General features: G+C 38.7%; 2 protein-coding genes across 2 annotated transcripts; both read left to right on the top strand.

The window, feature by feature from the left end:
• The first annotated feature begins 2,932 nt into the window (after positions 1–2,932).
• On the top strand, positions 2,933–14,857 carry LOC121650635 (immunoglobulin-like domain-containing receptor 1). The gene is made up of 8 exons (XM_042002214.1): positions 2,933–3,179; positions 4,622–4,792; positions 7,633–7,782; positions 9,605–9,724; positions 9,808–9,954; positions 11,423–11,548; positions 11,816–12,705; positions 14,248–14,857. The coding sequence occupies exons 1-8, from the start codon at positions 3,131–3,133 to the stop codon at positions 14,284–14,286; spliced, it is 1,692 nt and encodes a 563-aa protein (XP_041858148.1). The 5' UTR covers positions 2,933–3,130; the 3' UTR covers positions 14,287–14,857.
• A 956-nt stretch (positions 14,858–15,813) lies between these two features.
• Positions 15,814–27,692, top strand: me3 (malic enzyme 3, NADP(+)-dependent, mitochondrial). The gene is made up of 15 exons (XM_042001305.1): positions 15,814–15,998; positions 16,461–16,690; positions 19,216–19,349; positions 20,709–20,858; positions 21,085–21,160; positions 21,274–21,435; positions 21,627–21,730; positions 21,804–21,913; positions 23,215–23,312; positions 23,425–23,538; positions 23,633–23,738; positions 23,934–24,076; positions 24,452–24,625; positions 24,817–24,915; positions 26,624–27,692. Exons 2-15 carry the CDS (start codon positions 16,466–16,468, stop codon positions 26,783–26,785), a joined length of 1,857 nt encoding a protein of 618 aa, XP_041857239.1. The 5' UTR covers positions 15,814–15,998; positions 16,461–16,465; the 3' UTR covers positions 26,786–27,692.
• The last annotated feature ends 210 nt before the right edge of the window (positions 27,693–27,902 follow it).

The raw sequence follows: 27,902 nt of genomic DNA on the forward strand, positions 1-27,902 counted from the left end.
TTTGCATCTATTTCCCCATAATGATGATGTCATGTATGACAATGAGTCAGAAGGATCACTTTAAACTCACTTACATTCATTTATTTATTATTATATAGCAGTGATTTGGCCTTGACAGACTGAAACATTTCATGGCATCCTTTTGATTGAAGCTCATGTTTTTTATTTAATTTATTTCATATGATCAAATCCGAACTTTGTATACTGATTGTGTCTGATAACTGTAAACATACTGTACATGTGTGCTTTGTATCTTGTGGCACAGACTGTAAATTACACTTAATATTTAGTACACACTGTGTATAAATACACAGACTAGATGGAATAGCATGTTCTCTTCAGAAAATGATAAAGAAGGAATTGAGGATTTGGCTAGTGAAGTGTGAAAGCGTTTGTAATCTCTGCAGCATTTTTCTGTGGTTTTCAAGCAGCCTTCAGTGAGCTGCGAGCAGTACTCAAGTCAAGTCAAATAGCCTTGTTTATGTATTTTAAGGGGGAAGCGGCCCAGGGTCCAAGTTGTCTAAAAGAGGTGTAAACATCCTCACACAAAGAGCTCCAGCACTTGTTCAAATTGATTCACCCTGAGAGTGAACTTCACTCTCAGCAGTTGGCAAACATTTCATGGATCTTGATGGAAACTCATTCGAACGCAGCTTTACTTGCAGCTCTCTTCCTTTTTGCACCATTAAAGCTGTAAACAAAAAGACTCTGTGGAGCAAAGAAGCACACAAATGTGCCTTTCACTTTAAGTTTCCTGTGCTAATGCCTGAGTCATTGTGTAAAACAGTGGTTCTCAAACTGGGGGTTGGGACCCACATGGGGATCGTGAGATAATTTCAGGGGGTTGCCTGATAATAGTCCACATTTATCAAATAAATTTGGGATTTTTACTGAAGAAGATTTTTAATGAAGAGACAAATCTTTGAAATTGGCACCTCAAATTTTGAACACAGTAATGCATGAACAACAAAGTTAGTAAACATGCCATATTAAATATCTGAATTTGACATTATCGCCATGACTGAAGCTGATTTAGGGCATGTAGGTGCCTAGTTACAGCAGCGAATCACCAAAAAACACTTTGTCCTCCTTATTTATGAAGATTCTGACAGTTTCCCAGCCTTACATTTAGAGGGTGGCAGCAAAATGACCCATTAATCACAAAGTCGTTGTGTGGGGGTGGAGGTCGCAGACATGTTATCTTGGGGGTCATGGCTCAAAAGGTTTGAGAACCACTGTGTTAAAGTGACATGTAAACTCCAGTTAAAAAAATTGGGAGTAAAATAGAAATAAAACAGAACACAATGATTCTCAGATCTCTTAAACTCATCTTATACCAGCAACATATCAGATGTTTACGATATTTAACTATTTCATGGAAAATATTAGCTTGTTTTGAATTTGACGGCAGCAACACATCTCAAAAACTTTGGAAGAGGGTGACCATGGCGTAGCGTCTCCTCTTCTTTTAACAACTGTCTGTAAACATCCAGGAAGTGAGGAGACCAGTTGCTGGAGTTTTAAAAGAGGAATGTTGCCCCATTTTTGTCTGATGCAGGTTTCTAGCTGCTCAACAGTCCTGGACCTTTGTTGCTGGATTTTTGGTTTCATGATGGTCCAAATGTTCGCTGTTGGTGAAAGAAATATGTGAGATTTCTTTTACCTGCAACAGATGTATGTATGTATGGGAGCAGATGTTTGCTCTAACCTCTATGTACTTTTCAGCACTGATGGTGCTTCACAGATGTCTAAGCTGCCCTCTTCAGAGGTACTAATGCAACCCCATTAGAGATGCAGGCTTTTGAAATGTCTTCTGATAACAAGCTGGATAGTCACTTTGTTTTAGTTTGCAGGACACGGCTTCCATGGTTTCCAAAAAGAATTCCACATTTTTGGTAAATCTGACCACAGAATAGTTTTCCCCTTCGCATCAGACTATTAAATGAGTTTTGGCCCAGAGAACATGAGGGTGTAGTAATTTCCAATAGAGAATCATGTCTGTTTTTAATGTAGTGCTGCTTGATGGCCCAGGATCACAAGCATCCAGATGTGACCTTCTGTCTTGTCCCAAGCACACAGAGATTCCTTCCTTGAAAGATTCCTTCTGAATCTTGTGATTATGTTAAACACTGTATATCGTAGGATCTTCAAAGTCTCAACAATTTAATATTGAGGATTAATTTTCTGAAATTATTCCACGTTGTAGACACAGTTTGTTGCAGATTGACAAAATATTTACTCATCCTCACATCTGAGAGGCTATGCCTCTCTGAAATTTTCCTTTTTATACCAAGTAATAGCATATTACTGGCCTGTTTCCAGTTAACCCGATTAATTTTCAAATGCCCCTACAGCTGTTTTTGTATTGTACCATTTACTTTTGCAGCCTTTTGTTGCCTCTGTTCCTTTCTTTAGATGTGCTGCTGCCATTCAGCTCAAAATTAGCTAATATTTTCTATTAAATGGTAAAAGGTCTCAGTTGCTGTTTATGTGCCACTAGGGAGAAAATATGTGTTTATGAGATTTGCAAATCATTGCATTCTGTTTTTATTTACATTTCTCACAGCATCCAAACGTTTTTGGAACTTTAAAAAAACAACAAAAGTTAATTTGAAGTTGCTAATTACAGCTTCTCAAGTAAAATATTTTTTTTATCAATTTCTCTATGTACCAAAGTGAGTTGAAGACATTGAAAAGGTGTGATTTCTATTTATTCTTTCTTTCTTTTTTTTATGCTGCCCTGACTTTATTTACTTAAAATTTGTGGATTTTTTTTAACATGTACATGCTGGAGATTGAGGTGAACCACAGCATATGAGTACAAACGAACAGTGTTCATCAACTCTTTCACTTCTTTCCTCTATCGTGCACCTTTTCACAGGGGGCGGAGCTGTGATGTCACCTGAAGATGGATGGGGGAGGGGATGGTTGGCTCCGCCATTCCACGGCAAAGTTCATACCAGCGCGCTACAGACAACAAAGACACACTAACGTGTCGTTTTAGGTGAACATCTGGGGATTATGCAGTACAGCGGACGCATTTCTACAAATATTCTGAATATATCTGTAGGATTTTCAGTCTTTACATGAATGAGAGTAAAGTTTTCGTGGAAGGATAAAGGGCGACGAGATGGGAAATATGATACTGGTGGTGCTTCTGCTGCTCCACCTGCCAACAGGTGAGGTTTTAAAGGTTTTATAGTGGTCTAAAAAAAAAACGCTTTATGCTTAAAATCTACTGTGTCTGTTTTCTTGTTTAAAATGACCCATTCAGGGAAAATGAATTAACAGTCGAAACTAACAGCAACGTCCACAAGTTAATTATTGACAGGTGTAAACAAGATAAGGTCGACTGTATGTAAGCACACTTTTTTTTCTCTGTGCACAACTCCCATAATATACATCACTTACTGCACCCATAGAAACTGTTTAATGGACGTAAACGTTTTTTTTTTTTTTTTTAAAAAAAAAGCCTTCTGCTTTGTTTTGTAGAAACTACATTATTATAATTTCTAAGAGAAATTAAAGTTTTAATTGATTTTTATGATGTGCCTGATCATGGTCACAAGCTGTAAAATAGGAGTAATATCCAGTTAGTGTTGCAATAAAGTGAAACGAAATGGGTTTTACTGGATTATGTATTTGTTTATCTTATTTATAAAGATCCCTCAACATGGAGATTTAAAAACAAACACAAAAAGAAAATGACTGTGGCACACATGTGTTTAGTGTTTGGATTTGTCTTTGATAAATCAGAACAGAATAAGGGTTGCTGAACCCACTCACCTTCCCTGAACTTCCATAACCTTGATCCAGAATTTCCAGAAACAGTATTGATGTGGTCATTAGTTTTATTCTCTACAATTATGGCCATATCTACATAAAACCTTAAGCTGTATATTAATTTATTTGGAAAAGAAATGTCTTGTAATTGTGGCATCTGAGTAGTTCTGCAGTTAATAATAATTTTCCAGTGTTGTTGAGTCTGGTCATGTCTTCCTGGGCATCTGGACATATGAACATTTAGGTAGTTTCTGATGCTGTTGAATTATATCAAGTAAATTATATTTGTACATTTAAGGATTACAAGTGTATTCTCCGCTTTTTTATTATGGCTCTGTAATGTTTACATGACAAGATATTTAGCTTTATATGGAAGTTTATTGCAGCAGACAGCCACCAAGTTTTCTTTTTTAAAATTACTGCCAAGTAAATGGGTCATAAGGGAAAATATATATATATATATATATATATATATATATATATATATATATATAATTATGCCAGCTCTAATTTTTAGAGTATACTGACATAAACAAAAAAATGCTACATGTCTTCTAATAACTAAGTAGCTCAGTCACTGATTCAGAGAGCAAGTGTTAGTTTTACAGTAACCGTATTTAACACTTATTTATTAGCAGGTCTTTCCTATCATCAGCATCTTTCCACAAAAGCAACTTTACAGACTAAAGTTGACAGCTGTTATTTTTTCTAATGATATATAGAGCAGTAAGTATGTGTAGTAAACAGTAGTTTCTTATCAGCAGCCTGAATTTACTGTAAACTGAACTATGTGTCATGTCAGCTCCTAATTTACAAGATATCTTCCTGTTTGTGTCAGAGCTGCTGTCCATTCAGGTGGTTGTTCCACAGACGGAGAGAACAACAACGCTGTTTGCCTCAGTGATTCTACGCTGCGACTACTCGACTTCAGCAAGCGCTCAGGATGTCCTGGTCACCTGGAGGTTCAAGTCCTTCTGTAAAGACCCAGTTCTGGAGTACTACTCTGCAGGTAAAGCTGCCAGCGTAAGCAGATGGTGATATTATTGTGCTTGTGTGTTTGAAAACAAGTTGACCAGATCCCAGTAGAGATTATCTTTATATGGGATATAACATCAGTGTAAGATGGTCTAGAATTTTGATATAATGTCTAACTTAAAATAATTAATCTCCAAAGAAGCAGGTGACACCAAACTTGTAGCTACAGAAACTGTATTTGCATGATGTGACCACATTAAATAGACCATTGTGGTAAATGCTGTTTATTTTAGTTATCACATTATGTGTCTGGTAACTATCTTTGGATTGCAGCGGGAAACTCACATGTGCTCAATAGACTGGCCCATCTTATGAAGCATATGATTTTTTTTTAAGGTTCACATGTAGTTTGTTGTCTGATGTTCCCTAGAAACAATGCTCTTAACATAGAAAGGAACGAAACTCTTTTTTTTTTTATACCTGTACCACCTGTTATAACTTGTTTTCCAGTTTTGGTTGCACTTGCATTTCCTCTTCTTTGTCGTACTTTCCATAATATTCTGCAGAAATCTGTACCGGAAGTGGAAATGGGAAGATCAGTGTCCATGTACAAATCAGTGGAAGCTACACAGCTGTAGAATAAGGAAGTGCATAAAAAGACATACTGCTAGTCGTTGCAACCACTGATGCTTTTCGTCTTGCACAATTAAGCTCTGGAATGCCGGATGGACAAGTGCTTCAGACTTGGCAAAGAATTCACATGTGTGCATGTTTACATTTGTAGAGTTCAAAAGAGACAGACCTGTGCCTAAATATGGGCTTTCCACTTGTTGCACCAAACTGCACAAAAAACAGCTGTTCAAAAGGATAATAGATCATTTTTAGAGATGTTCTAGCTGAGTTTAAATGTTTTCTTCTCTGAATTTCACCATCATTGGGATTTATATAGTGGGGCAAAAAAGCATTTAGTCAGCCACCAATTGTGTAAGTTCTCCCACTTAAAAAGATGAGAGAGGCATGTAATTTTCATCACAGGTAAACCTCAACTATGAGAGACAAAATGAGAAAAGAAAATCTAGAAAATCACATTGTCTGTTTTGGTTTTGGCCATAGTGGAGTTTGGAGTCTGACTGTTTGAGGTTGTGGACAGGTGTCTTTTATACTGATAACGAGTTCAAACAGGTGCCATTAATACAGGTAACGAGTGGAAGACAGAGGAGCCTCTTAAAGAAAAAGTTACAGGTCTGTGAGAGCCAGAAATTTTGTTTGTAGGGGACCAAATACTTATTTTACTGAGAAATTTACAAATTTATTCATTAAAAATCAGACGATGTGATTTTCTGGATTTTTTTTTCTCATTTTGTCTCTCATAGTTGAGGTATACCTATGATGAAAATTACAAGCCTCTCTCATCTTTTTCTCACAATTAGTGGCTGACCAAATACTTTTTTGCCCCACTGTGGTACTATAATGGTTTTGTTTTCTATGAAAATAACATCTGCTTACATGCTCAAAAGCTACTGTTTTGACTTCAATAAACCCACCAATCATGGGTGGTAAACATGTAAATTGTATTATTCTAAAGAGGTACATCTTAAACAGAATTGAAGCGTGATACTTGTTAACTTGAACCACTTAGAGAGTACAGACCTTCACCAAGCAATAGGGCCACTGAGAAAAACAGCCCACCCAGTACCCCCTGTATTTCTAACCTTCTGGATCACCAGATCCAGATTATAACATGATCCAGATCAAACAATCTCAGGTAATAACATCTACTATGATGTTATCAAAATCTGTAAATAACTTTTTAAGTTATGTTGCTAATAGACAAACCAACACTGCATAACAAAATAAAATTTAAAAAAATTAACAGAAGCAGAAGAATGAATGCAGAATAAGCTTTGGCAACAAGTGAATGAGGAAGACTCAGATCGGAGAGAAATGATCAGCTCCTCTTACTACAATAGCATCAAGTTAGGATTAAACATTCTTGACAAGATGCCAAGGCAGTGTTCACCTTGAGCTGCAGCTAGAAGATGGCTTATTGTGGTGTTTTCTAGCTTTTTGGACATCGCTTCACTGAATGCTTGGGTCCTCTCCCGAAGCTGCATCGATGCCAGAATGACCCGGCGTGCGTTCATTACTGAGCTCTCGACATGCGATACAATAAATCAATATCAGCTGACATCCAGCTCTCTGTTTTGTTACTTGATATGTTTTTTCCCTAAATGTCTCCCTCAAATAATTGATAAAAAATATAAATACATTTAAAAAATTATTTCATTTTTTTATATGATAGCTGATTGGTGAATGTTGTAAGCTAGTAAGTCCATCCATCCATTTCTGCCGCTTATCCAGGGTCGCAGGAAACCCAGATTTACCTCTTACCAGCCATATTCATTACTAATCCATCCAATACTTTTATAGTTAAGTTACAGTCAGTCAGTTATTGGGTTGGGTTAGTTATTGGGTTTAATCACCAGTAGCTACGGTTATGTTTCTGGTTTTTCCTTTGTGGAGTGATTCATGTTTTTTTTTCAGCTTCTTTTTCACATGTGCTTCTCTCTTCTCATCAGTCCCACCATTAAAATGCAAATTCAGCAATAGACAGTTTTTAAAAATAAATAATATTTAGTTATTAAGAGGAACCTTATACCCTTAAAGCTCTCTTTGGCAAAGCAGATTTGTTTTGGCCCAACATCCAGACCACCATTCTGCTTGCTATGTTGCTGTACAGGACAAGTTAAAAAAAAAATCATGATGTGTTGTAAAACATTATGAATAAAATGTGACAATAGAAAGTTGTACGCATACAGATCTAAAGCTGGAATTTATTAAACCAGTTCTACTGTTTTTCCCTGTTTTCTGAAGCTTATCAGGCAGCTCTGCAGCTGGGTCAGGATCCTGCTAATGACTGCCCAGACCGCCAGCGTACAGTTCGAACAGTGATCCAGAAGAGAGGCGTCAATGAGCCCACCCTGGGTCCGGAGTACAGAAATCGTAAAATCACCATCCAGAACTGTAAGCTGAATTCCAGAATAATGATTTTCAGCTCCAGTGCATTGATTGATTGATTTATTCATTCATTCCAGTTTATGCATCTTTATTCAGTGCATGTTATTTGCTAGCATAATGTCCATTCCTGAATAAGTGAAGAGAATAAATGCTACATAAGGAAAGTAAACCATAACAAAATATTTAATTGTCAGTGAAGGTTTTGCTGTTCAGGCGCAGCTTCTTGAGAAGTATATACAATATAGAAAAGTAAAAAATAAATAGATTAAATATATTTTCTTTAACCTGTTTTCTACTTTTTGTGAATATGTATAATAGTATATATGTATAATATGTATAACATGTATGTTTGGGGAAGTTGATTGTGAACTGAGTAGTGGAGAAGGGGTAGGGTAAAATAAGCTTATGCCTCATCCTACTCATTTTCATACATGTTGGGTTCATATTATTATTTATTTTTATTTTAGTTCATTTGACTTTATTCTTTTTTCTTTTTGTTTTGACTGTTATCATTTGTTTTGTTTGTTTTGCTTTATTGCAAACATGTAAGAAAACAATCATAATTCATTCAGCATATGCACTATATTGCCAAAGGTATTCACTGTCCCATCCAAATAATTTAAATCAGGTGTTCCAATCACTTCCATGGCCACAGGTGTATAAAAATCAAGCACCAAGGCCTTCAGACTGTTTCTACAAACATTTGTGAAGGAATGAGTCGCTCTGAGGAGCTCAGTGAATTCCAGCGTGGTACTGTGATAGAATGCCACCTGTGCAACAAGTCCAGTCGTGAAATTTCCTCACTTCTAAATATTCCACAGTCAGCTGTCAGTGGTATCATAACAAAGTGGACGTGATTGGGAACAACAGCAACTCAGCCACGAAGTGGTAGACCCCCATGAAGTGACTGAGCAGGGTTGGCGGATGCTGAGGCGCATAGTGCAGTCGATTGCTACAGACCTCCAAACTTCACGTGGCCTTCAGATCAGCTCAAGAACAGTGCAAAGAGAGCTTGTGGATAGGGTTCCCATGGCAAGCAGCTGCATGCAAGCCATACATCACCACAAGCAAAGCAAAGTGTCGGATGCAGTGTAGAGACCGCCGCCACTGGACTCCGGGTCAGTGGAAACATGTTCTCTGGAGTGACGAATCGCGCTTCACCATCTGATCTGATGGAAGTGTCTGGGTAAGGCGGTTGCCAGGAGAACAGCGCTTGTCTGACTGCGTTGTGCCAGATAGAGCGGGGGTTATGGTTTGGGGTTGTGTTTTAGAAGCTGGTCTTGGCCCCTTAGTTCCCGTAAAAGGAACTCTGAATGCTTCAGCATACCAAGAGATTTTGGACAATTCCATGCTCCCAACTTTGTGGGAACAGTTTGGGAATGGCCCCTTTCTGTTCCGACATGACTGCTCACCAGTGCACAAAGCTACATGGATGAGTAAGTTTGGTGTGAATGAACCTGATTGGCCTGTAGAACAGCTTGGGGATGATTTAGAGCAGAGGCTGAGAGCCAGGCCTTCTTGTCCAACATCAGTGTCTGTCCTCACAAATGCGCTTCTGGAGAAATGGTCAAAAATTCCTATAAACCCACACTCTAAACCTTGTGGAAAGCCTTCACGGATGAGTTAAAGCTGTTATAGCTGCAAAGGGTGGTCCAATGTCATATTGAACTAATTTGATTAAGGATGGGATGTCTATTAAGTTCATACAAGAGTCAAAGCAGGTGGGCCAATACCTTTGGCTCACCTTAGTGTATTTACATAGAGAAGCTGCTATGTTGAATTTCAATGCAGTGCTTACTTATACTATTGTGATGTTTTCTGTCAATAGTGGCGGATTTAGTGATAAATGAGGTGATGTGGTGGGACAACGGTGTGTATTACTGCACCATCTACGCTGCTGGAGACGCAACAGGAGACTCGGATCGTGAGATCAAACTCATGGTGTTACGTGAGTTCATTTAGTTTACCTTTAGTTTGTTGCGCTCATGTTAAAATTGAAAACATGAAGTGATGGATGTCCTCCTGTTCCAGACTGGCTGACTGTCCTGTTTATCATCATCGGCTTTCTCCTGCTCATCATGCTTTTCGGTATATGCTGCTGCCAGTGCTGCCCACAGAAGTGCTGCTGCTACATTCGCTGTCCATGTTGTCCTCAGACGTGCTGCTGCCCAGAAAAGGGTAAGGGAGGCACATTTTTGTTTGTTTGTTTGTTTTTTTACAAACAGAAGAAGGTACATTTGTCATGTCCCAGCTCGAACCCATGACAAAAATGGAAAAGGGGCATGGTTGCAATTAAATATAACAACAATTTAACTACGGAAGAAAATGCCCAACAAAACATAAAGATATGAGGTTTGTAAGTCAGTAGTATCAGCAGATGGATGGGTGTCAGATTAAAGTCCAAGGCCAACCAAAAGAAAACATGGTGTCAGAAGTTGAAGGGAGGGGACCAACAGACTACATCAGCTGGCATTAAGGACTGTCTGAAGACTTGGCCATGTGCTCTCGATCATCCTGACTGACTCCACCCACCAGTCCCTGCAAAAGAAAGCAAAACATAGAAAAAGGCCGCAAAGCCAGGTCCAATGAATATGAGAGGGCCACCACACACTCATCAGACTTTATCAAGAGGTAGACACTTCATTCTGTGGTTGACTCATTTTAGAGAGACTGTCAGGGACCAAGCAATAAAGCAATGAGGAAACAAAGTCGTTTCAAAAACTATTTTTATTGACCCAAAAATTCCACAAAAGGATTAATAAACCAGCCGACCTATAAAAGAGGTCAACTAAAAATAACAATACTCAAAAGCGTAACTCAATGACACATGAGGGTAACTTCATGTGTCAGGTACTTCAGGTAACCAAATAACACACACACACACGATAAATAACTAAACCTGAAACCACCTTTATAATCCAGCAGCACATGGGAGGGCATGACGAGTCAGCTCCCAGATTTAAGGAAGGAAGCTTGCCCCATGGCGTAACTCACAACAAAGAAACAGATATTAGCTAAACATAATGAGTACAATCCATAACAGGAATGCAAGGTAAAAATGAAAATTACAAATTAATAATGCTAAATGTTTGTGTCTGTAAAGACAAGTATTGTAAGAAATAAATGAGTGTGAAACATTAGTGGGACTTGAGCCATCTCAGATACACTAATCCACATTTTTGGGTTCCAATAAAATTCTAACAACTGAATTTAAATTTCTTTAGACACCATTAAAATCCAGTACCAGTGCTCTTTTATTTGAACTATAATATTAGGAAAATCTATTATTTAATTCTGTGGCTATGAAGTTACCAAGCTACAGCCGCAGAAAGATGGCAGACAGCAGCATTAAAGATCACATGTAAATAGAAAATTAAAACAATAAATAACAGTCGAACATAAAAGCAAACAATATAGAAGTGATGTTAATGGTATTAATGTAATCTTTTATGACCAGTAACATCAGACCATGGAGTATAGAGCCATATGTGGATATCTAATATGTGAATGACATCAGTATTGGAGATCGATACGAGATTGATCCCAAGCTCTGATGAATTTATTATATGTCTATAAGCTGTAACAAATCCATAAAGTCAGTACTGATCTCCATCATTGTAATGGCTGACTCCTGCTCTGATTTCAGCTGTGATGCAGCACCGGATGCTGCAAGAGGCCCAGAAGGCTATGGTTCCTTGGATAAATGGTCAACCCATTTATGCTCCCATCAGCTCCAATGCCTCCTCCCAGGGTGTGCCCATAATGTATTCAGGTGAGTAACAATCACACAAAAACAGGACAATACTTTGATGGTTAAATGATTTGTTGACCTACCACAGAGGCATTTGTACATGTATTTGCTGCATTTGTACAGATTTATAACAAGAAAAAAAAATTAAACCTGAAAAATATAAATGTCATTACAGTTTGCTCAGGTTTCAGCTGCCATTCTTAGCTTTAAATTTTGATTTTGCAGGTTTAAATGTTTCATACCTCTGTGGAATCGTCCACAAGCTAATCTGTGTGTTTTCCGTTCCAGGTTCGTATACAGATTACCCAACCAAACAAGACTTTGCCATGGCTCCCATGCAGCTGTCACCCATGGCCTTGCAGCAGCAGCCTCCTCCCCCCCCACATCACCATCATCGTGTCAATGGGAGTCTGCGCAGCAATGGTCAAGGTACCAATCAGGTTTTGGACTACCTGGAGAATCAGGTGAGGGGGCTGGATGTTGGAGCACTTCAAATAGCTCCACATACTGTTCAAAATATGCCTCCCCTGCAGCCTCAGCCCACTCCTCCAGTAGTCCCCTACACACCTGGGCCCCCGAGCATGTTGTCAACGCTGGATGAGATGGGGGTGAGGGGGATGGAGAGAAGGGTGATCACTCTGCCTCCTATTGTCCAGCGTGTACCCAGCTTTTCCACACGTAGGGGTCCTGCTGGTGGAGATGTAGGCAGGGGTGGGCCCAGAATGTCCAGCCAATCCAGTGGGAGCACCAGTCGCTCTGGAGGAGGCTTCCCCAGAGACAGCCGTGGGTACAGAGAGAGAGATGTCTCTCCTCCAAGACGGGGGATCCTGCGTGATTATAGTGACGATTCAGATTGGGACAACAGGCGCGGAAGAGCACCACACAGGGGCTCACGGAATGAAAGAGGAGGTTCAGCTGGGAGGAGAGGAGGCGGGTCTAGGCCACGTACCCGAAGTCGGGATGACCTGATGGAGGAGCTGCAAAGCAGAGCAGCTCGGAGAGAGAGGAGCTACTCTCCTCCTCAGCATCGCAGAGGGTCCTGGAGCTCAGATGAGGAGGACAGTAGAAGGAGAAAAGGAGGCAAAGGGAGGGATTGGCCAGAGAAACCCCCAAGCTACTCCTCCATTGAGCTCCAGTCTGGACGCAGTAATGGACGCAGGAACTACGATCGCTTTTCTGTAAGCTACACACACCAAACCAGCTGAAAGTTATTCTCTTTATGTCACTGTATCCCATCTTCTGTTTCAGCTTTAAATTCGGTTGTGGGTCTCTCTTTAACCCAGTTCCACTTTGATACAGAGTGAAATAGCGGAACATAGTGGCAAGATGCGGAAATGTAGGTTTTATGAAGAATACAAAATTATTATGATACTTATAAATTGTAGACAACACAAGTAATCTACTAGATGTATTTAAACTGCGGCAATATATAGGTAAGCATATTGCACTGGGCTTTTAATTACAATGGGTCTGGAGTGAATGCTGTAGACATTTCAGGATTTCAACATCTCAGCTCTGCAGTGGACCTGAAAACAGTGTGACTTCAGTCATTCATGCTTTCACACAAAAGACGTGTAAAAAAACTGCACTGAAATGTTAAATAGTTTGAGTTTGGTTAGAGTTGTGTTGCCACTTGTCAAGAAGATTCTTGCTTCAAATCTTGTGCGTTTACTTTGTGGAGTTTACATGTTGTTCTTGTGGCTTTGTAGACTTTGACTTCCTCTTAAAGTCCAGAAACATACATTTTTATTGGTGATTCATTGACTGCAGGTGTGATGGCATGCATGATGTGTTTGGGTCCTTTGTCTCCATGTTGGCCCTCTGATGGACTGGTGACCTGTCCAGGGTACACCCTACCTCTTGCCCTATGTTGGCTGAAATTGGCTCATGCCTCACTCCTGAACCAGATAAAATGGATGTGGGAAATGAATTAATTTGTTTGACTGAAAAATTTTTTTTGTTTTAGAATTTTTGGAACATGTGGCTTCTGGAAGATTTGCAATATTTACTTCTGTGGCTGTGAGGTGAAAAAGAAAAGAAATCAGCCAGTGAAAGAATAACTCATTTGACTCAATAGACAAACTCGAGAGATCCTTTAAATGCATAGCAGAAACTGTGACCGATACAGAGATGGACTTGTAGGTGCATAGTCTCAGACACTTCCTGCTTCTGTCTAAAAGGCTAACAGCATTGTGTACAAGACCAATGTACATCAACCTTTGAGTCCCAAGATAATTTCAGTTGCCAGATCATTGTATAAACAAGTATAGTTTACATTTATTAAATTAGGAACTTTTATTAGTGCTGTTAAAATTAATACGCTAATGCAAAGAGATTAATCTGCGGAATTAATGCATTAAGTTTTAACGCATTAAAGCATAAACAACAAAGTTATTACTTGTGCCGTATTAAAGATACAAATTTGGCATAATCTCAGCGAGAGAAGCTCCTTTTGGGCATGTAGGTGCTTTGTCACAGATGTTAACATAATCCACCAAATTTGGGAACCACAGTTGTAGAAAGCAGTTGTTTGCCTTACTGTTTGTCCTAAAACAGCAGAACATGGCTACACCTGGTAGAAAAAGCTCTGTATAGGATCCTTTTAGTTTTTTCTTTCATTTCATCTTCTTGTGCTTCTTTATGTCTGTGGCATTTTCCTCTACCTGCACATATCTCCTCGTAGTCTAACCTCACTTTTGTCGCTTTCTTCTCTTTCTTAGGATAGAGGCTCCAATAGCAGCACCAGCGTAGTGATCTGAAACATTTCTTTTTCTTCACAACGGTGAAAATAAAGACAAATAAGGTTGTAATTAAAATGAGTTGTTGTGAAATCTAAAATCTAATTGTGAAAATATGCTAGAAGAGCATATTTGTACTCTGTATGCATCATTTCAGTTCAGGCTGTAATCGTGGATAATATACAGTCCTGTTAAGGTTGGACTTTTTTTTTTTTACTTCAATGTTCAATAATGTAAGAGTTCTCCAAACCACTTGTCTTACTTTTTGTGTGTGTTCTTTTTGATGATAAAAATAAACGTCCTTTTTTGCAAATGTAAATATACAGTCTCCACAAGCAGATGTTGAATACTGTGATGTTCATTCGTATTGTTAAATATGCCTTTTTCCTCATTTTTAAGTATTTCTTTTTGCCTATTTTTTTTATCATTCTTTTTATATTTATGTGTAGTAAAATAAGTTGGCAGAAATGGACATTTGTAAGATAACAGATTAGTCAACATTTTGAAAGCTGTTATTGTAGATACATGTCAGTAAAATACTGTTCATAGGTGATTTTTGTTAACTTTTTTTGTTATAAACAGAGATGTATAAATAGAAATTGTGTTTTTAATAATAATTAAAAAAAACTTTTTGAAACCACTTGAGCCTTTTATGTACTTTGAAACAGACATGTGATGTAACTTCATAGGAAATGTTCCTTTTGTCTCGGAGATCCAAGGCTTGAAAAATTACAAAGGGAAAACAGGAGGGAAATAGTCGGTAAAAAAAGAAAAGCTAGTTTTCACACAATGACCTTAACTATTGGATGGCAAGACTAGTTTAGACAGAGTTCAGTAACGTCATCACTGTAATAAAATGGTGATTTGTCACTAATTATCAATTTATTAGGATACATAACCAAATGAAATGTAGCAATTATGCAAGAAATCATAGTCTCTTAGAGATTGTGTTGTAGTTCATATCAGGTCTTTTTCTGGTTTGTGTTTTATGAGTCATGCTGGTATTTCCATGCCTGTGGGCACACCCATGAAGAACATTTGGACAAATGGATTTAATTTTGCCTTGTGAGAATGCAGTACAGAGTTGGTTCCCTGCATTCTGTTGGACTCTTTTGTCATAATGGCATGAGAGCCACATCAACTAAACAAAGACTAAAGGAAGGCCACATTTACCACAAAACACAAAAAGCCAACCAAAATACCAAACATATATTCTTTCTTCAATAATGATTACCGGTATTACTGTTGTATGTCTTACATGGGAGTTCCAGCAGAGGGAGCCAATTTACATGAATGTGGCTCACACAATTCTCAGTCTCGTCTACTTTTTTTCTTCTTCTTTCTCTGTATGATTAAGAGTTAGGAAAACTTAAGTCTATTTTTTCTTATTTTTTGTATTGTATTAATACTTGAACCAAATACATTAGCAGAGTTTGCGTAATGTACTGATAAAGATGCTGAGGATAGGGCCTTGTGTGTTCTCCGTATGCCAGGCGGGATGAAGGCTGGGCCTCCTCAGACCCGGTGCTGCTCTCTTATTGGTGGCTGCAGAGCTCGGAGAGGCGGGCTGACCTGACAGGGGAAGTGAAACTACCAATGTCAAAGGGTCCTGGATCAGCTGTGGTGTATCCTCCCTGTTAAAAAAACACAATCAATACAAGCGGTGGGCAGCTTCAGAGGTGCCTTTTATGAAAACAGAAGTCAGGTGTACGACAGCCTCTCGCAGTTTTCAGGTGAGGCTAATTGAATTTAGCTTTGTGCTAGCTAGCATTATAAGGTTTGCCGGTTCTTCCGTAAGGAAAACATTGATTGCCATAAAAGCAGCGGGCAGCTATCAGAAGCTAGTAGAGCTGATGCGGCTGCAAATAGCAGGATTTCTTTATGGACACATTCAACACTTCGGCTGGTTCTGTAATCTATTTTGCTCAACTATTACTGTTTTTTATCACCATATTCTTTGGATGCGACACCTGTTGTTTATCACAATTGAAGTGACTCAGCTTGAAGCTAGCTGTTAATGGGTCAGATTTACCCACTTGAAGCGGGGTGTTTACAGGGGCACAGAGGCTGAACTTGTATCATTTACGGTATGTTGGGCATGCCGGGGTGGCGTGTCCTCTTTCTGAACTGTAAGGTGACTTGTGCTACCAACAGACATGCTGTATGTGTTGTTTTTCTTCCCTGGATGGCTGCAGGCAAGATGAACTCCCTCCCAGGAAAAGCAGCTATGTCTCTGTGCAGACGCGCGGCCACCAGTGGGATGAGGGTCCTGGCGGCTTCCCCGGGTCACTCTGCTGTGGGACTGCTGGCCGACTGGGGCCCCCTTCAGGCTGTGCGGGTCTGCCATTCAGGAACGAGTCACAAAGGCAGTGTTTACACCAAGAAGCGGGGCTACGACATCACCAGGAACCCCCACCTGAATAAGGTGAGCTTACCAAGGAGTCATTTAACATTTATGGCCAAAAAACACAAGCTCTTCCCAAGGTAAGAAATAGTCTGGCAGCTCCCCCGTAATATGTGCTGTACAGTGTAAAGAGGTTTGCATAGCTGCTGAAGGTACTCCACTGCCATTATGAATAAATCATCACAATCTTTTCTCGATTAATGAACTGGTGCCAAACACAGGAACTCTGGAAAAATAACATACAAATGCAAGTCAGAAAACACTACATCTACAAGTACAGTCACAACATTTAAGACAGCAAAATAGCTGAAGGAAGAGTATCACACAAAATAGAAATAATGTTTACTTTTTGTGTGATATTAATATTGACACAGTCATACAAATCTAATGATAGTTAATGTCCAAACTAACCTAATATTAGATTTAATGTGATGCTGACATTATACATAAAACTGCATAGGTTATATTTTAGATTAGGCCTGCTGTGTGATGTTTATAAATGGTTTATTTAGATATTTCTTATGCCAAGTCATAATAAAGACCACTGATGCCCTCTCAACTTATTGAAATTAACCATAATACAACAGCCATAAGCAGTCATTGAGATTCCTTAATGCTTGTGGCATGATGTAATAGAATGGTTATTATGTCTTCAAACAGGGAGAATTTTATTGAAAATAAAAACAACAGTGTCCACAGATAATATGATGTCCTGCAAAACATGTGCCGTGATGGTGAAACATATATTTAAGAGGAGAATACCTTCTAAAAACAAATAACTGTCAAACGTTTTAGAAATACAAAAGAATGGCATAGCTAGAAATGATCTTCCTGCTGTCGTTATACATTATAATGAACACTTAGCAAATAGAATTCATGCTCCTCTTTTGCAGTGCATGCATGGAAATAATTAGACACCCTAACATCTAAAAATGCCTCAACAATAAATTTCTGCATTGCTGCAAAGACGGTAGAACTAATTCTGCAACTTAAGCTAAATTTATTACTTAATTGTGATTGATTGGAGGTCAGTTTCAGTTCTTTGCAAAGCAGATGCTCACTCAGCAGTCTCATCCTGACTCACAGGTCAGTAAGTACTAGCAGTCAGGAAGTGGAGTCCCACTTAGATTTCCAAAACAATTATCAGTCAATCATCAGTTACTGTACATTCAGTTTTTATTATTATTATTATTATTATTATTATTATTATTATTATTATTATTGAGGATGAGTTGGGGTTTTTACACTTTGTTGACCTCTTCTTTTATGCAGACTTGACAAACTGACCTAGTAATTTAACAGATTGAGCATGGTGGCGATCAAGAGTCCATTTCTGTCCTTTTCATTTTATCAGGCTATAAAATTATATTGTTGGTTTTGCAACTTATCGGTAATCATGATAAGATGTGGATAAAGGTTCATTTAATAGCAGTTGCTTCTGCCCTCTTCTTTTAATGCCCCTGCTATTGTCTTCATGCATTTATCATCTTTAATCTTATTGCAACTGTTTGTTAAAAATGTGACCTTAAATGGTTTACTTTAGAGCCTCTTTAGTAGCTTGATCTGAGAAATTTAGCTTAACTATGTTAATCTTTTGACTTTCTTTTTTCTTCATCTTTTTTTAAACCATATTTACGTCACTGAGAAGTTTTCCATCTACACATGCAGTTTCAGGTTATTTTTTTACCAGAGAGAGTTTTCCTCTCAGCTGACTTTCTCCCTTCCTGTATAGATCTAGTTCTTTGTCCTCTCTCAGTGACCTCTAGCTTTAAATGTTTCCCTGTGCAGTTACACTAAGTCCTTCTTTATACTGTGAAACTACTAGCTTTAGCATATAGCACTGCTCTGTTGTCAAGCATCTTTCACCAAAATGCTCCTTAGTGAGAAACGCCGCAATTGAAGAAGTTAGTTGTAAATACCAACTATCAGATTTCATGCTTGGCTCTGCCAGCACGGGTGATTTACCAGAGCATGGGTGCATAAAGATCCATGATAAAACAAACTGAGCCAGGTCAGTGATTTTTCTGCTGTGTTAGTAGAGGAAACAGGACAAGCAACAAAGCGGAGAGGAAAGAGAAGCTGACAGGGGAGTGGGTCCAGGCACCCTCTCCATTGGACAGAATAAATAGATTAAACCTCAGACTCCACTCTAGTCTCTGGAAAGTTGCCAAGTGCCAACACAGAAGCAGAAGAGAAGAAGCCATAACTATAACTACAAGGCAGAGGACTAAAGCTTAATGTTTGCAGAATAACAGCTTCACCTTTTGTTGTTTGCTTCTCTAAGTTTCTGACATGCTGTAAGGTTTTCACTTGTGCATCATGTGTTTTTTCTCATATAAAACTGTTATAACTAGACGCAATCAAAACAAAGACCTCTGTATTTTTGGTTTGGCTATGAGTCATAGCTAACATCTCAGTGTGGTGCCAAACACATGAATCACTGTGGTAAGTATTTTCCTTTCCCGTGTATGGTTTATGGGCTCAATCATGTGCAAACTCTTCCCAACATTACAGTGTTATATAACGGCGCCTTTTCCATCCTGCAGGGAATGGCATTCACACTGGAGGAGCGCTTACAGCTGGGCATCCACGGCCTGCTGCCCCCCTGCTTCCTCTCCCAGGATGTGCAAGTATTGCGTGTCATGAAGAGCTATGAGACCCGCACCAACCCTCTGGACAAGTGAGACGCAGACACTCACAATGAGGCATCTGAAAGGGTTGTTCAAGATTATCACACTGCAGATTGTTCAGTACTGTCCTACTTGTTGAGTCAAATCCTCTTTAGCATGTAACATCTGTTGCCAGTGCACTGCTTTGTTTTTCCTTTCATAAAGTTTACTTAGTGTGGCATCAAAGGCTAGCGAAGCAGTTTTCAAAGGATGACAGCATTTACTGCAGCTGCAACCCCATTTTATTGCTTAAAAAAGGCTAAAATCTTGGAAGGATTTTGTTGGTTGGACCCATGCAGTAAAAACAGTATGCAGTTCATTCTGATTAAAATAAATATGTGGTTCAGTAGATATTACACAGGGTTAGCAACTACAATCAAGCTGAGTAAATGCCATAGAATGTATATAAAAGATGGAGGGAGCCTCCGTGACGTCACCCGTAGGTTTCTGAAGAGCAAAAGTGAAGGTCGTTGGGCGTTCCCACTGTCGCCATCTTGGTAGCGTCACACGTGTTATTAGTCCTGGAAAATCCAAAAATGGGCAAAGAAGTCGAGCTGAGAGGGGGACTGTGAAGGTGGAGGTGGATGATTGACAACCATCAAACTCAAAAAAAAGGTTGCCGCTTGGTAAATACCTTATTTTTCGTGACAACCATAACGATGTTGATGTGCAGCTATCTCAAATAGAGAATAAATCGAGAAAGCAGTTAGCTTGTAAAAATGAATGTATTTACTTTAGAAATCTGTGTCTTCTGCAAGTCTGCCCACTACAAACATCTATGTGAAGTGTGGTGGTGTGAGCTAGGTTTACTGTGTGTGCTAGTGTGAGCTCTCAGGGTACATACTACATGAATGTGCTTCAAAGATTATTGAATGTGTTTTGTGTCAAAAATATTATTGCACTGTTGAGCAAAGCTGTCCACCAATTTTAGCTAATGTGCGCCCCATGAAAGAGAGAGATGGAGTGGTGTTGAGTTAGTGGTGTTAGAGTATATGTTAGAGTATATGGGATATAGTGTCAGTTTGTGTAAAAAGAGCACAATGTGTCTTATTTAAGATGTTTCTTTGGATCAAAGCAGCAGATTGATAACCCAAACTTATGAGAATTTACCCCCTTTGCAACCATAAATATGTGTTTGACGTCAGGGAAAGACATCAACTAGCTAAGAGACATATTCTCAATCTGACACTGAGCCCCTGAGCCATGCTTTGTCTAAATATTTGCTCTTGATGTGTAGCATAGATTAATCAGGCATTGTGTTTGCATTCAGTCTGGTTAATTGTACAGAAATGGCCATGTTTTATTTATATTAAAGCTTCTGTGGATGTCTGAAACAGCATTCGTAAAGTGGGGTTTTTTTTTTGGTTCAGGTACATCCTGCTCATGACGCTGCAGGACAGGAATGAGAAGTTGTTCTACCGTGTGTTGACCTCTGATGTTGAGGAATTCATGCCCATCGTGTACACTCCCACTGTTGGCCTTGCCTGTCAGCAGTATGGACTCGCCTTCAGGAGACCACGGTGAGCTTAACATCGTTTGTGTGTTTATGCAGTAGCTGTGTGCCACCTTATCAAGAATTAAGGAAACTGAGGACAGCAGGTTTGAGGGATTCACACACTGTTTAAAAAAATATGACGGAAATAGACTACATTTGTTTGATAGTTGATTTTCTCGACTTATTTGAATGAAAGCCCATAATCTGAAGAAATCGGATTTAATGACGTGTATCATTCATCCTTTTTACAGCGGACTCTTTATCACCATCCATGACCGAGGACACATCGCCACCATGCTCAACTCCTGGCCTGAAGATGACATCAGGGTACACTCCACACATTAAAACTCATGACAGCTGGCTCCTGAGATGTTAAAGATACTTAGTTTGTACATGTTCCTAGTGTGTGTGTGTGTGTGTGTGTGTTTGTCTCCGTCCAGGCCATCGTAGTGACAGATGGGGAGCGCATCCTCGGACTGGGAGACCTGGGCAGTTACGGGATGGGAATTCCTGTTGGGAAGCTGGCGCTGTACACAGCCTGCGGCGGGGTTCAGCCTCAGCAGTGTCTCCCTGTGCTGCTGGACGTTGGCACCGACAACCAGGTGAGTGTGACCTCAGATTTTACGAGCTGGTGTTTCACTGCATATCTGCCTCTTATCACTCATCATAGACTCCATGTCGGTCAAGTTTAGAGAATTATTAATGAGACTTGATAATTATAGTCATGGTCCTCTCAAAACCAAATCAGAAAGATGATAGCACGTTGCTTTTTATTTAATGATCTTATGCCCAGGCCCTGCTTGATGACCCACTGTACATTGGACTGAAGCACAAAAGAATCAGAGGAAAAGAGTACGACGAACTCATCGACGAGTTCATGCAGGCCGTGACAGACAAGTGAGTGAAAGCACAAATAACTAAAGAATATTCAGATGATGTTCATGTCTGATTGTTCTGGTTTTTTTTACAGGTACGGGATGAGTTGCCTGATTCAATTTGAGGATTTCGCCAACAGCAACGCTTTTCGCATCCTTAATAAATACAGGAATAGATACTGCACTTTCAATGATGACATACAAGGTAGTTGAAAGTGTTCCTTTGTTTTAATTATAAGCAGATCACAGGATAAGATGGGACGTGAGATGAGAAATCATCCTAAGAGTTATACTGTAGAGGGTTGCAAATTAATCTTGTGGTTTTCATATATCATGAAGATTTTTCCCTTTACTGAATACTGAAATTTTCCCTTGTCCTGATGTCTTAGCTGACTTCTATAACTGCTTTCTATATTGGTACAGAGCTGCAGAACGTTCATACGCTGCAAAATAAACTAAATTTATTAATAACAGTACTTTATCACTCAGAGGATTCAGTCCTTTTCCTCAAAGTTTTAACAGCAGGAGAAGCCAGTTGATTGATGTCGGGGGTTTTAACTGGACTTATACTGAAAGTTAGTTAAGGCAGATTTAATTATTAATGTCTTAATAAATGAATGTCTTTTTAGAAGTCACTGACTTGTGTCGAGACCCATATCGTTTTTCTGAATATTACGTGACCAAAGACAAACAAGGCCCCATTTCTCTGAAATCACCAAACTGCCTCGTGTGATTTTAGTCGCTGAAAAAGCCGGAGAAATGCAGCAAGTGTTCTGTGTGATTTGACGCAATGCTGAGGATCATTACGTGCAGCAGAAGATACAGGAGACTGCAGCACTGCTTACAACATTCAGCATAGATTAATTTCCTCATATTACAATACTTAATTATGGAGATTCTGACACATCAGTATGTACAAATCCACTGGTATGAACCCAACATTTATTTTAATCTCACAGTAGGACTGCTGTACATCAAATAACCAGCAGATGTCAGTTTTCTGGGAATAAACCTTTAAGGAAAACAACTGGTCAGAAAAACTTGACACATTCACAAGGCTTCATCACACAGTCACTACTTATCGATAGGCTTTAATAGTTAAAGAATTTGTGAAAATGTGGACCATGACTGAGTCACACACAGACTGTAGATTGTTATGTTATGTTTTCCAACAGAACACATGCAGTTATCATTTGGCTCCATTTAAAAAGAAAATGGCTGTAATTCTGGCTATCTGAAAAAAACATTTTAAGCTTTAAAAAGAAGACTAAACTCAAGCATTTGCTTCTTAAACTGCTCTTGATTTACTTTGTGTACACCATGGACAGGCATTTTGGGCCAGTTTTCCCAGAATGGGAGTCTTTTAAATAATGTAATCACCCACTGGTCATATCGGTCACGACTTGTACTTGCAATCTGCTGTGAGAAGTCACAAGTGCATGCTGTTTTACTAAAGACCAAATCTGTGTAAAAAAAAAAGAGAATAAAGAGGTTTTTTTCCTGCAGGCACGGCTTCTGTAGCTGTTGCTGGGATCTTGGCTGCGTTGAAGATCACCAAAAACAAACTGTCAGACCACACTTTTGTTTTCCAGGGGGCAGGGGAGGTGAGAGGATTTCTGCTTTTAATTAATACTTTTTTAAAGAAAAACTTTAAAACAAGAAACTGGAGAATCACCCCTTAATGTTTTTTTTTGTTTTTTCTTTCTTTTTCACCAGGCTGCTCTGGGTATTGCCTACCTACTTATAATGGCCATGGCCAAAGAGGGATTAACTAGAGAAGATGCTGCCAAGAAGATCTGGATGGTGGACTCAAAGGGCCTCATAGTGAAGGTAGTGCATCTACTCACATGTTATCACTATATGAATAATAATGTGGAGATTTAAAGAAAAAAACAGCAACAAAAATAGTTTTCCCCTCCAACAGGGGAGAAGCCACCTAAACCACGAGAAGGCTGAGTTTGCTCACGAGCACCCACACTTGAAGACCCTGGAGGAAGTGGTGAACACCATCAAACCCACTGCCATTATAGGTGAGATGACTGGATGTGCTGGTGAAATAATGCACACTGTTTTAAAGCAAATTGTTTTGGTCCATTTCAGACTGGATAACACTTTGGGGGCCAGCATTTTAGGTGGATGAAGCCACACCAGGTTCAGGATCCTACAAATGAGGTCTCATTGGAGCAGGTGAAGTTTTTGAAGACTGACTCTGCTTTATCCTGCAGGTGTGGCTGCAATTGGAGGTGCGTTTACTGAGAAGATCATCAAAGACATGGTGTCCTTCAATGAGAGGCCAATCATCTTTGCCCTGAGCAATCCTACCAGCAAGGCCGAGTGCACAGCAGAGCAATGCTACAAGCTCACAGAGGTGACGTTCAGACTGGACATTATGGTTTTTGCATTTCTAAATGCTTAAAAGCAGGATTAAACCAGTTTCCCACCCAAATATATTTATATATATCCTGCTGCAAGTTTTTGTTTCAAAAGGTACAAATAAAGCTGTTGTACTGAACAGCTGTTAACGTTAACAACGGAGACTTTTCAATTTGCCTCTGAAGCATTGTGATATATATATATATATATATATATATATATATATATATATATATATATATATATATATATATATATATATATATATATATATATATAAAAAAATCATAACACATTTTTCCATAGCAAGTTTTGTTCATCTTCAGACAAGTGACTGGCATATCTCCTTCCTTCTTCTCTTTTTAATCAGGGTCGAGGCATCTTCGCTAGTGGGAGTCCATTTAGCAAAGTCACCCTGGCTGACGGACGCACCTTCTACCCCGGGCAGGGAAACAATGCCTACGTATTTCCAGGAGTCGCTTTGGGCGTCATAGCCTGCGGAGTACGCCATGTATCTGATGACATCTTCCTCACCACTGCAGAGGTGTGTTTCTCATTTACTAATGTGTGCACTTATGTTTGCATGTTGCAAACTCCTGTAGATTTACATACATTTAAGAGGATGAATGTAGAACATGTGACAGATAAGATTTTTTGGCATATTTGTCAGTGTATGCTTCGTCTTTTGATGGCATGGGATCACATTTTATCCGAAATTCTTATTTGCTCTTTTAGGCGATAGCTGACATGGTAACAGAGGAGCACCTGGCTGAGGGAAGACTTTATCCTCCACTCAACACCATTAGAGAGGTGTCCTTCAAGATTGCAGTGAAGGTAGGTGATCTTAACATCGGGGCAATAAATGTATATTGGCAATATATTAAAATGCAAAAGGGCAATATAAATAACAAAGGCACACAAGATACTTATATTAGAGTTTTTTCTACTAACCAACTAGCTCCATACAGTTTTGTTTTCCTGCATGTAGAATAATGTGTTATGGTGGTGCTTGATGTCAATACGTATTAAGCAAGTCCCTCTTTCCTAGTATGAACTTTATCTCTGTAAACAGTAGTCCCATATGTTGCTCATACTGAATAATGAATGTGTTGCAAAGCCAAGTTCACTGATGCTGAACAAGAAAAGGAAGAAAAAAGCTGAGAATCAACTTACCAGGATCCAAGGTTATTTTATGGCTGGAAAAAAAAAGGTTGAACCAGTCAGCATCCTTTACTTCACCTTGCTGTTAGGTTTTAGAGGAAATAATGGCTTTTATTGACTGACTGGCTCTTGGGGTTTAGCTAAGTTAATTTGTTTGTCATAGACAGATGCTTCATCCAGCATCTGCCCTTTTCTGAAGATCTTCTACAGACGACCTCCCAGATGTTTCCATTAAATAAATCATCTGGGGTATCACTGTTTTTTTTTTTTTAATATTTTTTTCCTCTACTTTTTAAAGAGTTGCCAGTAAGATTTTTAATATTAAATGTTTGGAACTATGGAGCACATAACCGCTTTTATATTATTCAAGTAAAAGTTCTTTCAACCAAAGATACACTGAAGTTTGACTGGAATCTTCAAACATGGGGATTAAACTGTGTGTAAGGATATAATCTTCCTGCTGATCTGCAAAATGATGTCATGATTCACTTTAGATCTGGTGTAGACATGTTTAAACCATTTCTACATGAGTTAATGTTGTATGAATAAAATTGGTTTAAATAAATTGGTAACAAACAATAACTTTACATACTGTGACAGAAAAAACACTGAAAAAGGAACAGGCTGGTACGGGGTGTCAAGTGTAAAGATTCAGTATAAAAGTTGTAGCTGACACATTTTCATTATTTATCTTACTTTTCTCACATTTAGCACATTTTGCCTACATTTTCCTACATTTAACATAACTGTTAACCACATATATAATGGTCAAAAAGAACATCTAAATCTAAATGGTATATGTTAAATCTAAATGATTAAATCTAAATCTAAATATTATGTTACATCTAAATGTTAAATCTTATATTTAAATCTTAAATAATATATCTAAATCTTGAAAATTAAATCTAAAAGTTAAATCTTATATCTAAATGTTAAATCTAAATCTAAATGTTTAAATCTAAATCTAAATCTAAATGTTATATCTAAATGTTAAATGTTATATTTTTTAAATTTAGATTGAAATGTTCTATTTGACCATTATATATGTGGTTAACAGTTATGTTAAATGTAGGAAAATGTAGGGAAAATGTGCTAAATGTGAGAAAAGTGAGATAAATAATGAAAATGTGTCAGCTACAACTTTTATACTGAATCTTTACACTTGGCACCCCATAGGCTGGAGCCTAAACCTATTAGGTAATTATGCTGTTACAAATTGCTCCTCGGGGACAATTAAGTGTTTTTGAATTTGGGTTTAAATGCTTGTGGTTAGTGGTCAGTACGCTCCATCTCCTCAGCCACAGCACTTTACCACAAGCCTCATTGTTTCATATTAAAATAACTGATCACCACTTCTCCTTCTGTTTTTCTCCTTGGACAGATTGTCAACTATGCATACAAACACAACATTGCTTCAGTGTATCCTGAACCCAAAGACAAGGAAGCATTTGTGCTGTCCCACGTCTACAGTCCCGATTACGACTCCTTCACTTTGGACTCATACAGCTGGCCGCAGGAGGCCATGAACGTCCAGGACGTGTGATCTCCCTGTAAATTCAATGTGCTGCTGGTGTGTCACGTACATTTTCTGTATTGCCTTTGCTCAGAAAATTCACAGATGTTTCTCACTTTTTTTTTTCTTTTATACATGTCAGTATACATCAGTGACTTCAAACTTCCAACAGTATAATATATTTTCTGTATCTTCTGAGGGTTTATATTTTTTCCCTTGTCAGTGCTTTGTGTTTTGTTTAATCAGTTTCCTGAGAATAACATTTTATAGCCACACAGCATATCAAATGTCATACATGGAACTTTAAAAACACTCCTTTCACTATTGTTTTTCAGTTGATATTGTTGATATTTAGCCATTACTTTGACTCAGCTTCACAGTATCAGGCATCATTTTCCTGTATTGAATGAGCAGAGGACTCATTTTGACATCTAAACTTAAAAAAGGTGAAAACAAACAAACCCTCTGTGCCTATATTTGTGTGGGAAACATCACCGCTCTGCATTATTTTAAACCTCTGGCTATTTAACAAGACACATCTGGCTCATGTCTGTAGCCTCACATTTTACACTCCCGCCAATGTGTGCACGTACTGTTCTTTAACCTCCAGGATCAGCTTGTTCTTCTGTCTCTGACTCTGTTTCGTTGTGGGATTTTGGTGTTTCTGATAGTAAGAACCACTGTTTTCTTAAATGCATTGAAGATGTATTCCCAGGTGTGAGGAGAATCATCAGTACGTTTTTGGATGCAGTGGTGTGTTTTACTTTTAGTTTGTACAGAGCTCTGTTTGTTGTATTGTTTTTCCAAAGTTACTGATGAACTGTATCTTACCTTTTACTCCAAGAGAGAATGATGCTGTGCAGGCTTTAGCACTGAGAGAAATGCTTTAAGTTTTCAAAGGGAACCTGTAACTTTTTAAATAAAATTGGTAACAAAATGCCTGGGATTCATTTAATTTTGTCACTTTGATAGTGTGAACTGTGTTGGAGTTTATGGTAGTTTTTGTTTTTCAAGGGCAAAACTGAGTATAGACGTACATTGTTATAGAACTAGACCATTCCTGTCCCTCACATTACCAGTATAAACTGGGACGTAATGTCCGCTGTTGGTTGACTTATGAGCTGCATTGTTGGAATCGTGAGCTATT

This window comes from Melanotaenia boesemani, chromosome 12 (assembly GCF_017639745.1).
Source record: "Melanotaenia boesemani isolate fMelBoe1 chromosome 12, fMelBoe1.pri, whole genome shotgun sequence".
NCBI classification, from domain to species: domain Eukaryota; kingdom Metazoa; phylum Chordata; class Actinopteri; order Atheriniformes; family Melanotaeniidae; genus Melanotaenia; species Melanotaenia boesemani.